Source organism: Lissotriton vulgaris, chromosome 5 (genome assembly GCF_964263255.1).
Source record: "Lissotriton vulgaris chromosome 5, aLisVul1.2, whole genome shotgun sequence".
Lineage (NCBI taxonomy): Eukaryota > Metazoa > Chordata > Amphibia > Caudata > Salamandridae > Lissotriton > Lissotriton vulgaris.
In genome coordinates this window covers 218,046,608-218,058,971 of record NC_141693.1, presented here as the reverse complement: position 1 = coordinate 218,058,971, position 12,364 = coordinate 218,046,608, and the positions used below count along the sequence as shown (strand labels likewise).

The 12,364-nt window shown below is 40.8% G+C and overlaps 1 protein-coding gene across 1 annotated transcript in view; it reads right to left on the bottom strand.

Moving 5' to 3' along the window:
* LRSAM1 (leucine rich repeat and sterile alpha motif containing 1) overlaps positions 1–12,364 on the bottom strand; it is a 331,526-nt gene that overhangs the window by 197,618 nt on the left and 121,544 nt on the right. Inside the window, exon 7 of the mRNA XM_086921200.1 lies at positions 9,133–9,217. Coding sequence (XP_086777326.1) covers positions 9,133–9,217 — 85 coding nt within the window. The remainder of the gene's footprint in view (positions 1–9,132; positions 9,218–12,364) is intronic.

Here is a 12,364-nt window from a genome sequence, read left to right as displayed (position 1 = left end):
TCTTTGCTATCTGCTATGAAAGAATAATGCATGAAACAATCCATCGATATATAGTTTGTTTATAAGAAGATAAAACGTGTTGGACCATAGTTTATGAAAAGACGGTCTGACTGACCTTTATCCTTAGATTTGTGTAGCTACAATTTAAGATTCTTTTAACGTCCAGAGAAGCCAAGTACATTTCTGTTTGCGTTGATAGATTAGGAAAAAATGGGTAAGGAAATAGTTTGGTAAATGTGGAAACCTGAAACCATTTTAGGGAGTGTGTTCTCATAACCACTATATTACTCTGGAATACAGTGTGTCGATCAGTGGCACATAAAGCCTGAATCTCACTTACTCTACACGCAGAGTTCCTACTAACTAGGAAAGCTTCTTTCCATGTAAAATGATGTAAAGTGGCGAGAACAATGTTAAATTACCGGAGAGGAAATATGGAATTAACTAGTGGAAAAACCTTTTTAATACCTTCTAGAAAATATTTAATCACAGATTAAAAAAAGATCAATCAATCAAACTGTAATTCTATAGCGTGACTTATTATACGTGAGTGTATCCAGGCAATGGGCTGGGAGTCGCAGCTGAAGAGCCAGGTCTTCAGTCCCTTCCTGCAGTCCGCCAAGGAGGGTGAAGTTCGAAGGTGGAGGGAAGTGTGTTCCAGGATTTGGGGGCGAGACAGGAGATGGATGGTCCTCTGGTGCAGCAAATGCGCAGTATCTGTGCGCGGTGAGCGGAGTGGAAGTCTCTGGCAGCTGGTGGAAGTTTAGACGGTGGTTCATGTATGCTGGTCCTTGGTCATGGAGGGCTTTGTAGGGGTGGGTCAGAAGCTTGAAATGGCATCTCTTCTGGATGGGAAGCCAGCGAAGTCTCATGTGCTGAGAGGTGTGTCCTTTTGGACAAGTTAAGGATCAGTCTGGCTGCTCCGTTCTGGATCGTCTGGAGTCTTTCATGAGTTCGCTGGTGGTGACTGCATAGAGTGCGTTGCTGTAGTCAAGACGGCTGGTGATGAGGGCCTCCGTCACTGTTTTTCTGGTGCCGGTGGGTAGTCATATGAAAATTCTGAGGAGCAGGCGGAGTGTGAGGAAGCAGGCTGAGGAGACAGCGTTGACCTGTCGTTTAATGGAAAGTTTGCTATCTAGAAAGACGCTGAGGTTGCAGGCGTGATCTTTCGGAGTGGGGTAGCGGGGTAGCGGGGTGGATCCAAGTTCCAATGGCCCCCAGGAGTTGTTCCAGAGAGAGGTGTGGCTGCCGAAGATCAGTAGTTTGATTTCGTCAAAGCTGAGTTTCAGGCAGTTGTCTTTCATCCATGCTGAAACATTCTTAATGAAGTTGCGAATGTTGGTTTTCGCAATAGTGGGGTCCGTTGAGAGTGTGAGGATGAGCTGGATGTCGGCGTAGGAGAGGATGTTGATGTTGTGGGCTCTGATGAGGTCTGCTAGCAGCATCATGTAGCTGTTGAAGAGGGTGGAACTGAAAGACAAGCCTTGCGGGAAGCCGCATAGGGTGTGCTTTGGCTGTGAGGTGAAGGGAGGAAGATGGATCTTCTGTGTGCGCACCAAGAAGAAGGGTGGCATCCATCTAAGAGCGCTGTCTTTGATTCCACTCTGGTACAGTCGGTTGATGAGTGTGTCGTGGGAGACAGTGTCAAAGGAAGAGGAGAGGTTGAGAAGGATCAGGGCGGCTGATTCCCCTCTGTCAAGTAGGGTGTGGATATTGTCTGTTGTGGCAGTCCTGGCCGTTTCGGTGCTATGGTTGGCTCAGACTCCTGATTGCGTTTGTCTAGAAGGTTGTTTCTCTTCAGGTGTTTGTGAGTTGGAGGTTGACAGACTTCTCCAGGACTTTGGTAGGAAATGGTAGCAGCGAGATAGGGTGATAGTTCTGGAGGTCGATGGAGTCTGCAGAGGGTTTCTTGAGGAGGGGTCGGACCGCTGAGTGTTTCCAGGCATAAGGGAAGGTGGCTGTGGTGATGGATGTGTTAAGGATGGTGGCTGATCTCTTCGCTTCCGAGGTCGAAGAGTCGATGGGGGCACGGGTCGGTGGATGCTCCTGAGGGGATGTAGTTTTAAGGCCTTGGTGGTTGCTGTGCTGAGTTGTTCCCATGTGGTGAGTGGGTGGTCGGTGGCTGTCTTCGCAGGAGTGGGGATGCTGAGGAGGTTGATGGCTTGGGGATCAAAGTTTCTGTATATGGTGGCTAACTTGTTGTGGAAGTGGTCTACATAAAAATATTTGTAATGGAGACTTCCTATTCATTTATTTGTGAGTTTTATACAGCGCAACAGCCGTAATGTGAACTTCAGTAGAGGAAAACTATAAACCAGACCTTGCTAGATGGAGAAGATACGGTATCAGTACATCTTCTTGAAGGGAGTGATTGTGGCTGTTCTGAATGCACCCAATGCAAAATCTCTTCCATTTGAAGGCATATCATTTTCTTGTGGAATGACACTTTACTTTTCTTAGAATGTTCATGCACTCTTGTGGAAGGCCTAGATGGCCATATTGGAGGAATTCAGTAGTCATGGCACTAAGCACAGTGATAGTGGTTGAGGAGCAGAATCTGAACCACCCCAACACCTCATACAGGAGATCCTGTCTGAACAAGAATTCTTGTGTGGTCGCTCCACTGATGAGGCCATTCCACTGCAATCAATAACAGCCTGGTTTTGGACTGATCAAATGTGGTCAGAGCTGATGGAATGAGGGCAATTAGTAGAAATACCTAGAGAAGTTTCTTCGAACCAATTTATCAAAACAGCCTCTTTGTTCCTGACTGGTAATACCTGGAGGCGTAATTTGGCATTTTTTGTGTATTTTATGTTGGCAAATAAGAGTATATCCCTATTCTTAGAAATTTTCTTCTACGCCTTTGTTGTTTACAATCCAGTCATGGTTTTCTTGGAAGGTTCGACTGAGGGTGTCTGCTTTCATGTTTTGAGCAACTAGCATATAAACAGCTGTAACTGTCAAGTACCTTACAATAAGCTTTTTCCATATGGTTTGTGATTCTAAGGCCAGCTTGTTCAGGTAGTACAATGTTGCTGTATAGTCCATCTGAACAAGCAGAGAAGTTGTTTTGATTGTCAGAAGAAAAGATTTTAAAGCTGTGAGCTACTCTCAACCCAAGTAGGTTGATGTGGTAAGTATCTCTTTGTGGGGCCACAATCCCTGGGTCCTTAAATGGCTCTCCATCCTTGTAGGGATGCATTTGTGACTAGAGCCCGAGCTGGGAGATCCTGATGGAATAAGGTTCCTTTCATCAGATATTCTGTTTTGGTCCACCATGGAAGTGATTGGTTGGCTGATTGTGATAGACAGTTTCTTCTCGTAACTAATCGAAAACTGGTCACAATTTTTTTAGGTTTACTTGAAGACCTAATTTGGTGAGAGTGTGGAAATACGTTTGAAAATGACTCAGTGTTTATTCTAAGGATGTTCCTTTTAGGAGCCAGTTGTTTAGGTAAGGGTAGATGAATACTCTCAGATGTGCTACGATCAAGGCCATACATTTTGCAAATGTTCATGGAGCTGGCTTCAGTCCGAAGGGAAGGACTTTGTACTGAAAGTGCCTTACGCCTACTGTGAACCTTACAAATATTTGATGCTTTTTATGATTGGAATGGGGAAATAGGCATCTTGAAGATCAATTGCAAACATTCAGTACCCCTGATGTAGTTGAGGGTAGATCGGATGTAATGCGAGCATTCAGAATTTTTCTTTTCCTGTGTACTTTTTCAGTACCCCGAGGTCGAGGATAGGTCTGTATTACAGTTTTGGTCTTTTCTTACAAAACCAGAAAGTACCAGGAGTACACTCTCAACCCTTTTGGATATGAAGGAACATCCTACACTGCATTTTTCTGCAGTAAAATGTTCACTTTGCTCTGTAATGATCTTGTTGATAAGATGATGTTTTAGGTGGAGGAGGGCATTTGAAACAAAGTCTGAACAATATTTAGAACACATCTGACTGTAGTTGTCAGCAGCCACTTTGAAAAATGTGTTACAGTATTTCTTCCCACCAGATTGATTGACGGATCTGGGGGAAGATTCAACTCATTGTTTGGTAGGTTTGTCTCCCACTTCAGATTGCGAACGTTGGCCCCCTCTAGCTCTGGAGAATCTGTGTTGATAATATGACTGTTTCTGCTGGTGTTGCTGCTGGTAATGCGACCAGTAAAGGGTTTGAACCCCCTCGGGATAGTAGCACCTATCATAAGGAATGCTTCTCTTTCTATTTCTATTTCTTCTCAAGGCCCACAGCTCTTAAGGTGCCCAATTTAGTCTTCATCTGTGACATTTTCTAATCTGCGTAAGATCCAAAAAACGTATTCCCTGAGAATGGCTGGTTCATTATTCTAAATTGTGCTTATGGTTTTAAATCTGTTAGTCTAAGCCATGAGGATTTCCTAGCACAGATAAATACCATGGCTAAACATGGGCATATAAATCTGAAAATGTCAGCAGATGAAACAATGATCTGATTTGATACAGATATTCTTTCGTTAACAACCTCCTGAAAATATTGCCGGTCTTCCTTAGGTGTGGGGAGCCTCAAAGCAATATATTATATCCCCCTAGAAGGGCATTGGCACCTTCTGCATTCATTGTAGAAGCTGAGGTTCCACACAATTTGTTTCCCAGAGAGTTTATTCTTTTGCTCTCCTTATCCTGTGGTATGGGATATAGTGCTACCATGTGTGACTTTCTTGCTGCAGCCACAATTACTGAATTCGGTGGTGGATCTGCCCTGAGAAAGAAAGGATCTTAGTCTGGAGGCTTCTTCTTCAAGAGTCTATATGGAAGCAACCTTATAGAAACAGGTGTCAGGAATATCTGCACTGCAGGCTAAAGAAGTCCCGGGACCAGAAGGATTAGAGATCTTGATGACGTTCTTTGATGTAGAGTATCAAAGATAACAGGTGTAGGTGCAGTGGGAGCTGGCATAGGAATGTTTGCCTTGATGCCCCTCTTACAAGCACCTCTTCAAAAGTTGTCAAGCCATCAATTGGAGAAACCCTTGCTGGAGATGTGTTAGCGATGGTCGGAGAAAAATCTCAGATGGACAATCTTGAGCAGGTTCTCCATGAAGGGAACAGTACTCTGCATCGGGCTCTCAACCTTCTATGATGGTTTGTACAAGATCTACTTGATCAAGAGTGAAATGATTGGTGTCTTCTGCATCTTGTTTGAGATCTAGGTCTGTTTCTAGATCTAGAGCGATGACCATGAGTTCAATGTGAGCTGTCTTGTGGTCTTGTAGGGACAGAAGGAGAAGCAAGGTATATTCCAAGTGATAGTCTAGGACTGTGGTACTCATAGTATGGCCTGCTGGCCGAAAGCGGCCTGGCATGCCTTTCTTGGAGGCCCGCGGACCTTGCAGATAATGTACCCATGGCCCCCAAGAGAGATAGAGAGAGAGTGGAGAGAGTGGAGAGAGAGAGAGAGACTGAGATACTGACTGACGGAGAGACTGACTGACAAAGAGAGACTGACTGGCTGACGGAGAGAGACTGACTGACTAAGATAGAGAGAGACTGACTGACAGAGAGAGACTGACTAAGAGAGACTGATTGACTGAGACTGACTGACTAAAACGGACTAAGAGACAGACTGACTGAGAGACTGACAGAGAGAGAGAGACTGACTGACAGAGAGAGAGAGAATGAATGACAGAAAGAGAGAGAGACTGTGATGGAATGGGGTCAAAGTGTGTATGAAGCTATGCAATGCCTCTTAGGATTGCTATTGTCTGCTAATAAAAATGTATTATTAAAATGTGCTCTTTGTAGTTACATCTGCTTTTTAAATACAGCATTGTTGCATTGTCTAATGTTTTGAAACTGGTTTGATTTTTTTTTTACTGTAGCTCCCCCACCCCCGAACTACCCCTGCCCCCACTAACCCCACCCTTACCGGTGCGGGCCACGGCCACACACCACACTGTAATTTTGGCCTCAGACAGAAAGTTTGTGAGTACCCATGGTCTAGGAGAGGATACTGAACCTGGAAAAAAATTGGGTCGTGTGGCTCCCTATGATGAAGCTGTACCAAAAAGCACTATATCAGACATGTGACGTGATGGAGAATTAAGTTAGGAGTAGCCGGAAACTGGAGTGACAGATTTCTTCGGATGGTGCTCCTGTGATCATCTAGAAAATCGATGCATAGATGGGGACAAAGATTTTGCCATAGATGTCATTTTTGGCGGCTGTGATGACTAATGTCGAAGTTGTGGCGGTCTTGACGTCGATGAAAGTGGCTTCAACGTTGACTGAAATGTTCTCGACTTCAACTGGAGTGGCCTCGCAGCGGGTGGCCTCAACGTTGACGGAGGTGGTATCGGCATAGACAGAGGCAGTCTTGACATCAGCAGAGGTTGTTTCAATGTTGACAAGGCGGTTGTTGTGGTTACTATCCCTTTAATAGAACTTTACCAGCTCTGCCTTCTTGACATCATTATCAGAATGTTATGTTTTCTCCTCAAGAGTCAGTTGCTGTATTCTCCTGTTGATGGTTGTACTATTAAAGCTCCTTCAACAACTTAACCTGCTTCAGAGCTTTTATCACTGGCGACGAGGGTCAAGGCTTGATTGGGGACAAGCACCTACAACCATCAACTCCCCTACCATTGGAATTTCGTTTTGGACTTGGATTTATCTTAATCTTCACCATTGTTTCCATCAGAAAAAACGTTGTCACTTTGGACAATGGTTGCACTTGGAATATGTCTAGATTATCCAGGTGCGATGGTGTTAGAAATTATTTCAATACCAGTTCCAGTTCCTCCTGTAATCCCAGTGCTACTCCTTCTCCTTGTTATCAGAGTGTTGTTCCTAGGAGGTATATACATCTTCCTCAGAAGTTCAATGATTATGTTATGTCTTAAGCATTGCTTATCCCTTGTCCTTGATTTTATGAAATGTTTTCCATTTACTTTTCTGTTCTTTTTTTTATATTGGTAAGGGGATGTGTTGTGGTTACTATCCCTTTAATAGAACTTTACCAGCTCTGTCTTCTTGACATCATTATCAGAATGTTATGTTTTCTCCTCAAGAGTCAGTTGCTGTATTCTCCTGTTGATGGTTGTACTATTAAAGCTCCTTCTACAACTTAACCTGCTTCAGAACTTTTATCAGTGGTCTTACCATGGATTGAGGTGTTTTCGATGTCAACTGTGTTCTCGGTTGCGACCTTCGGGGTTCTTTCACCATGGAGTGTTTTGATGGCATACCTGATGACGCCGAGCAAATAGGTATGCTACTGGTCTTCAACCCTATGCTCCTCAACATCATGTTTCTCAACAACAAACGGGAGTGATGTCTCTTCCTCCGAAGTCTTTTCTCCTTAGATCTGCCTCTAGGGAAGACTGACCTACTCCGTTGGTTCTAGAATATTTGGCAGAGTGTTCTTCCTTCCTTTACTGCATTCCATGTAGTCCTTCAAAGGTCTTCTGGAGAAGGACTAACATTGAGTGCAGGAATCAGGGACGTGATTTTCTGGAAGACACATGATACAGATACAGATACAGAGCCTGTAGGGGGGTCTGCTTGTGCCTTCTTTTTCCCACAGGAAGGGCACTTCACAAACAGTGAAGGCTTTTTTAATAGGAAAAAATATACATTTTATGTCAGAAAAGGGTGCCTAGCTGTCCCAAATGACAAAAGACATTGAGTGAAAAATCTAAATATAAGGTTTGGAAAGATTTCCAAAAGGTAGCACTCAGTGCCCCAGGATCCTGTTCCCTGGGGATGGAAAAATGAACTGACCTAATTGTGACTTGTGAGGAATGATGGGATACAGGATGTACTGTAAGGTTCTTAAAGGCCCAGTGTCTATGCTTTGTATTGCTGCCTACTGACTAACAATGTCTTATATTGCCTTTGTTTTCCATTGTAAAAATGTTTGTGAAAGATGTTCTATGGTCATCCTTTTATAGAGACACATGTCTATGCAAATGGCTTCTTTTTAAAACATAAATTCAATTAAATCTGGCCTTTTTTAGCATTCTTTAGGCTGCAAACATAGTACAAATTCTTGTTATACATATATGCATACTTTTTAAAGTGCTTCAGGATCCCTGCAAGTGGGCGGGACTATTTAGTGCTTAGGCCATCAGGACTACTAACGAGGATCCCCTGGAAGAGAGAGCAAGTAACACTGTTGTACTTGATATCAATATTTTAGTTGGAAAAATGCAATGTCAGTTACATGTAAGAGAACAGCTAGTAAGATTAAGTGTATAGCTGTTATGAGGTACAACAAATAACTGGAAGAATGTTTGTTTAGAATCCGAGGTTCGATTGGTAATGAGGCATTTAGTTTCCTGAATCTAAAATGTACATCTGTCTTATAGAAACGAATAAAATATAATAGTTTGCTAATAGAGAGGACTTATTGCTAATTGTGAAGGCCGATATAAATTAATCTGAATAATACATTTTCACATTATAATTCTATCATCTTGAAGGTAGAAAATAGTAAATTATAGTGTCCCAAATAGCTACTCAGGGTAAATCAACATTATCTTAGGCTTATAATGGATGTAATTGTTGTCTGTGGAAGAATAAGCAATAATAAATGAAAGAGGATACATACTTATTATTCAGGCATGCAAGTAATATAAAAGGGTCCACAAAGTGAGAAATAAAACAGAAGTCTGACACTTTCCTATAATTCTGTAATAAAGTATGATATTGTTTTAATTAATGTTGGTAGAACGGAAAAATAGAAAATAACTTTCAAAATAGATCACTTGTGGTAATGTGGATAGGAATTTCAGAACTATTGTTAATTGACCTATATGATGAATTAAATAATATATTCTTGAACAATATTTACAAGTAATAAATGTATATAAGCTTGTGACTTCCTGTCTTAGAATCACTATTCGTAAAAGCACGAGTCTCTGGTGCTCTTCCTAACAAAACAGATTCTCAAAATTATTTTATGAAGAATGTAGAAACTGATAGATTCTTATATGCAGTATCTTGGAAATGTTCCTATTTCTGGTCTCCTGTGTAATACACAATTTGTCATGAAATACGGACCATCAAGCCCTTCTACAGTACACATTCTCTGGTCTACCTTGAAACTTGAGAAGATAATACTATAAAGTTTCTGAAAGTTTTCATACCTTTTACATTGAGAGTCTGGAGCTGCACCAGTTCACCTATAGAGTCCGGGAGGAACGACAGCTGGTTTCTTTCCAAATTTAACACCTATGAGAGAAACAATGCTTGGTCAGAAAGCACATTGCATATAAGGCATACTTTTTCATGTTCATTACTAGTCATAAACAGTTGTTTTAGGTATATTTTCTTATACTAGTTAACGCTGGTGCATTTGGGTGTGTTTTGTTATACATAAAGATAGAAACAGATAGACCATATGGGCCTGGCTCCATGAATCAGTTCTATGCATAGCATATGTTCACAGATGATAATAGAAATGAGATTGTCATTGCTAAACGTTTATATTTTTGCCATGATGACTCTGTAATCAGACATTTCTTGATTAGTCATTCTACTATTTTGTTTACCTTTCTGAGCTTTTGGCACTCAACTGGCCTCGCAATGTTCTGCTGCTAGTCATCATCTGAAATCAGGATACAAAAACTAAGCCAGTACCAGCTAGGCTGTTTTCCTACTCTAATCATCTGCTGCACGCTTACACACACAAACAGGTTTATGAATCAGGCTCATTGTAGGACTTCTGTTTTGTTCATATAACAATGAGACAAAGATGTGCCTATGATTGAACTACAACAACCCTGGTTCATTGTCATTACTGCCAAGCCATTTCTGCAGACCATCCAGTGGGAGATAAAAGTAAATTATCTTACACTCAACTCCATTAAATGGAGGAGGGTGTGGTATTCGAAAATAAGACAGACAATCTAGGTACCAGCTTAGCCATATTTCTAACAATCACAAAATAAGCACATGTTGTACATATGCAACAGGGATGCTACAGACCTAAACAATAGCATCTGATGTGAAGGACAGGATGCGGTGATAGGAACTTTTCTCTTTATTGAATGTTCCTGTTTACATGTGGTAGAGACAAAGTTTATGAGTATTTATCTGTACTTAAAATACCAATAACATGTTGAAAAATCACACAAAGGTTACTGCCTTGCCCTTGTTTACTTAATACAATCACTTCAGAGGTTCATATGTAGGAAGAAAACTCATGGTCTGAAAAACAGAACCACTTTGGCCCTCGCTTATCTGAGAAAAAAAATATCACTTAGAGGAGAAAATCTATTTAACCCTTATACATCTAAGGATAAAGCATTATTCGGCTATGTGAACAACTGCAGTAATGAGGGCTTGAGGAAGGACACCACATTTCTCCATAAAGTGAATTAATTCAGTCGTCGAAGGAAGGAGCATACCACAAAATGCACAGGTAGATATTTCCATTTTAAATGGGATAAAAAAGTCAGTCCTCAGTCCAGTCTACATTGCAGCACTGCATTGATTGCAAACAGCATTATCGATTATTCACATCTTCATTTTTTACATTTTTCTTTATGTGAAGACTTCCAGATTATGCTCAGGAATGAGAAAGGCCATATTCCCCAACATGTCGCCTTAAGGTCAAAATGTTATCTTTCGTCAAGTGACACCCACTTATGGAATACTTTCATGACTCAGATAAACTAAAGAACAATAAAGTGGGACAGTAATTTTAATTCAAAATTCTCTCAGCTAGAATCCCAAGAATTCTTCACCTCACGACTGAACCTTAGTAAACCGATAAATCTTATGAATGGCGTAAGGACTGAGAACAATTCTCAATCTTAGTTTTTATCCTAAAACTCCTATGCTACAACTCAGCTAGATTGAAATGAACAAGATAAAATCTTAAATTTAGAAAAAACAGCACATCAGAGACTGACCTGAACACTCTAAACTCCCACCCCCCCCCCCCCCAAATTGTTGGATGTGAACAAAGAAGGAAAAAAGACACCATAAAAGAAAATATAGGAATAGAGGATTACACGTGAAGGAGCTATTTGGTCTCAATTGTACATAGCAAGCGTTCTACATGTTAGTTGGCCGTGGCTTCAGAACTCACAGAAGTGCAACTAATTTTTCCGTATCTGTTGAAAAATGGCACAGGCATATTAATGATCTTTATGCAAACAATATAGGCGTCATCCCAATCACTTTGACTTACGTAAATCATGACCTAGTAATTTTGATGAATAAAATCTGTGCAATTATCAAAACCTTCAAATCTTCGAGGGCATTTTAAAACTAGATCCTGACCAGCTGAGCCAATGGCTCCTAAGCATATTTTCAATGATCCTATACAGGGCAAATTCCCCGGTCCTGGAGAGGATCCATTATTCATACAATCCATAATAAATAAAGTGCCAGTGATGATTCTAAAAATTACTATCTTATTGCCCTTTTACCTTTAGATGCCAAAGGGAAGCTTTTGGGAAAACTTTTGTTGAACAAAATCTTTGACTGGGCCATGAATTCTAATTTATTACCCTTTAATTGACTGGTTTTAAGCCAGGCTGCACTACATTAAAGAATATTGTTGCATTGAAGTTGTTAGCAAATTCAACCATAAGAACACACCTCCTACTGTTTGTATGCTTTATGGTTAATTTGTCAGCTTTCAATATGGTTAGATGAGGCATACTCTGGGAGAAAATAAAGTGGGGAATGAATCTCTCGTTGTTGCTTTTCTCGATGGCCTTACATGAAAGGCACTAACTAAAACTAACTGAGAGTACAGTTTCACCAAAGATGAAAACCCTGAATGCCATAAAGCATGACTGAATGTTAGTGCCTGTGCTCTTTTATTTTTACAATCTGACCTATCATTATACCTTGACAATGCAGAGGGTCTTTCGCTTAAGCTCAGCAAGAAGTTGATCTCATATTAACTTTTGTGAACAACATTGTCATTTTTCACCTTCTGGTCTGCAATCTCAATTACACAGCCTTCTACAATATAAATGACCTGAAAATCAACCTGAGCAAAACAAAAATTATGACATTTGTAAGGTTGAAGAAACAGCTAAGATGGAAAAAAAGTTGCTGTATTGAACCTGCAAGCAAATAAGATTATCAAAGGCTGAGTGTAGCTAACAAATTAGTTTGAACCTGTAATCAATTAAGACAACCTAAGCCTGATCGTGGATAACACGTTAGCTTGGACAGACCATATTTCAAACAAAGAAAGAAAAGCAAATATTGTGGTGAACTCCATAAAAAGTTTTTCTAATATCCATGGAGGTCAAGCCATTGAACAATCATTAAAAGTCTTTAATGCAAAGGTAATTCTTATTCTTTTGTATGCCTCTGTCATTTTTAAATAATAAAGCAATTTTGGCATTGAAT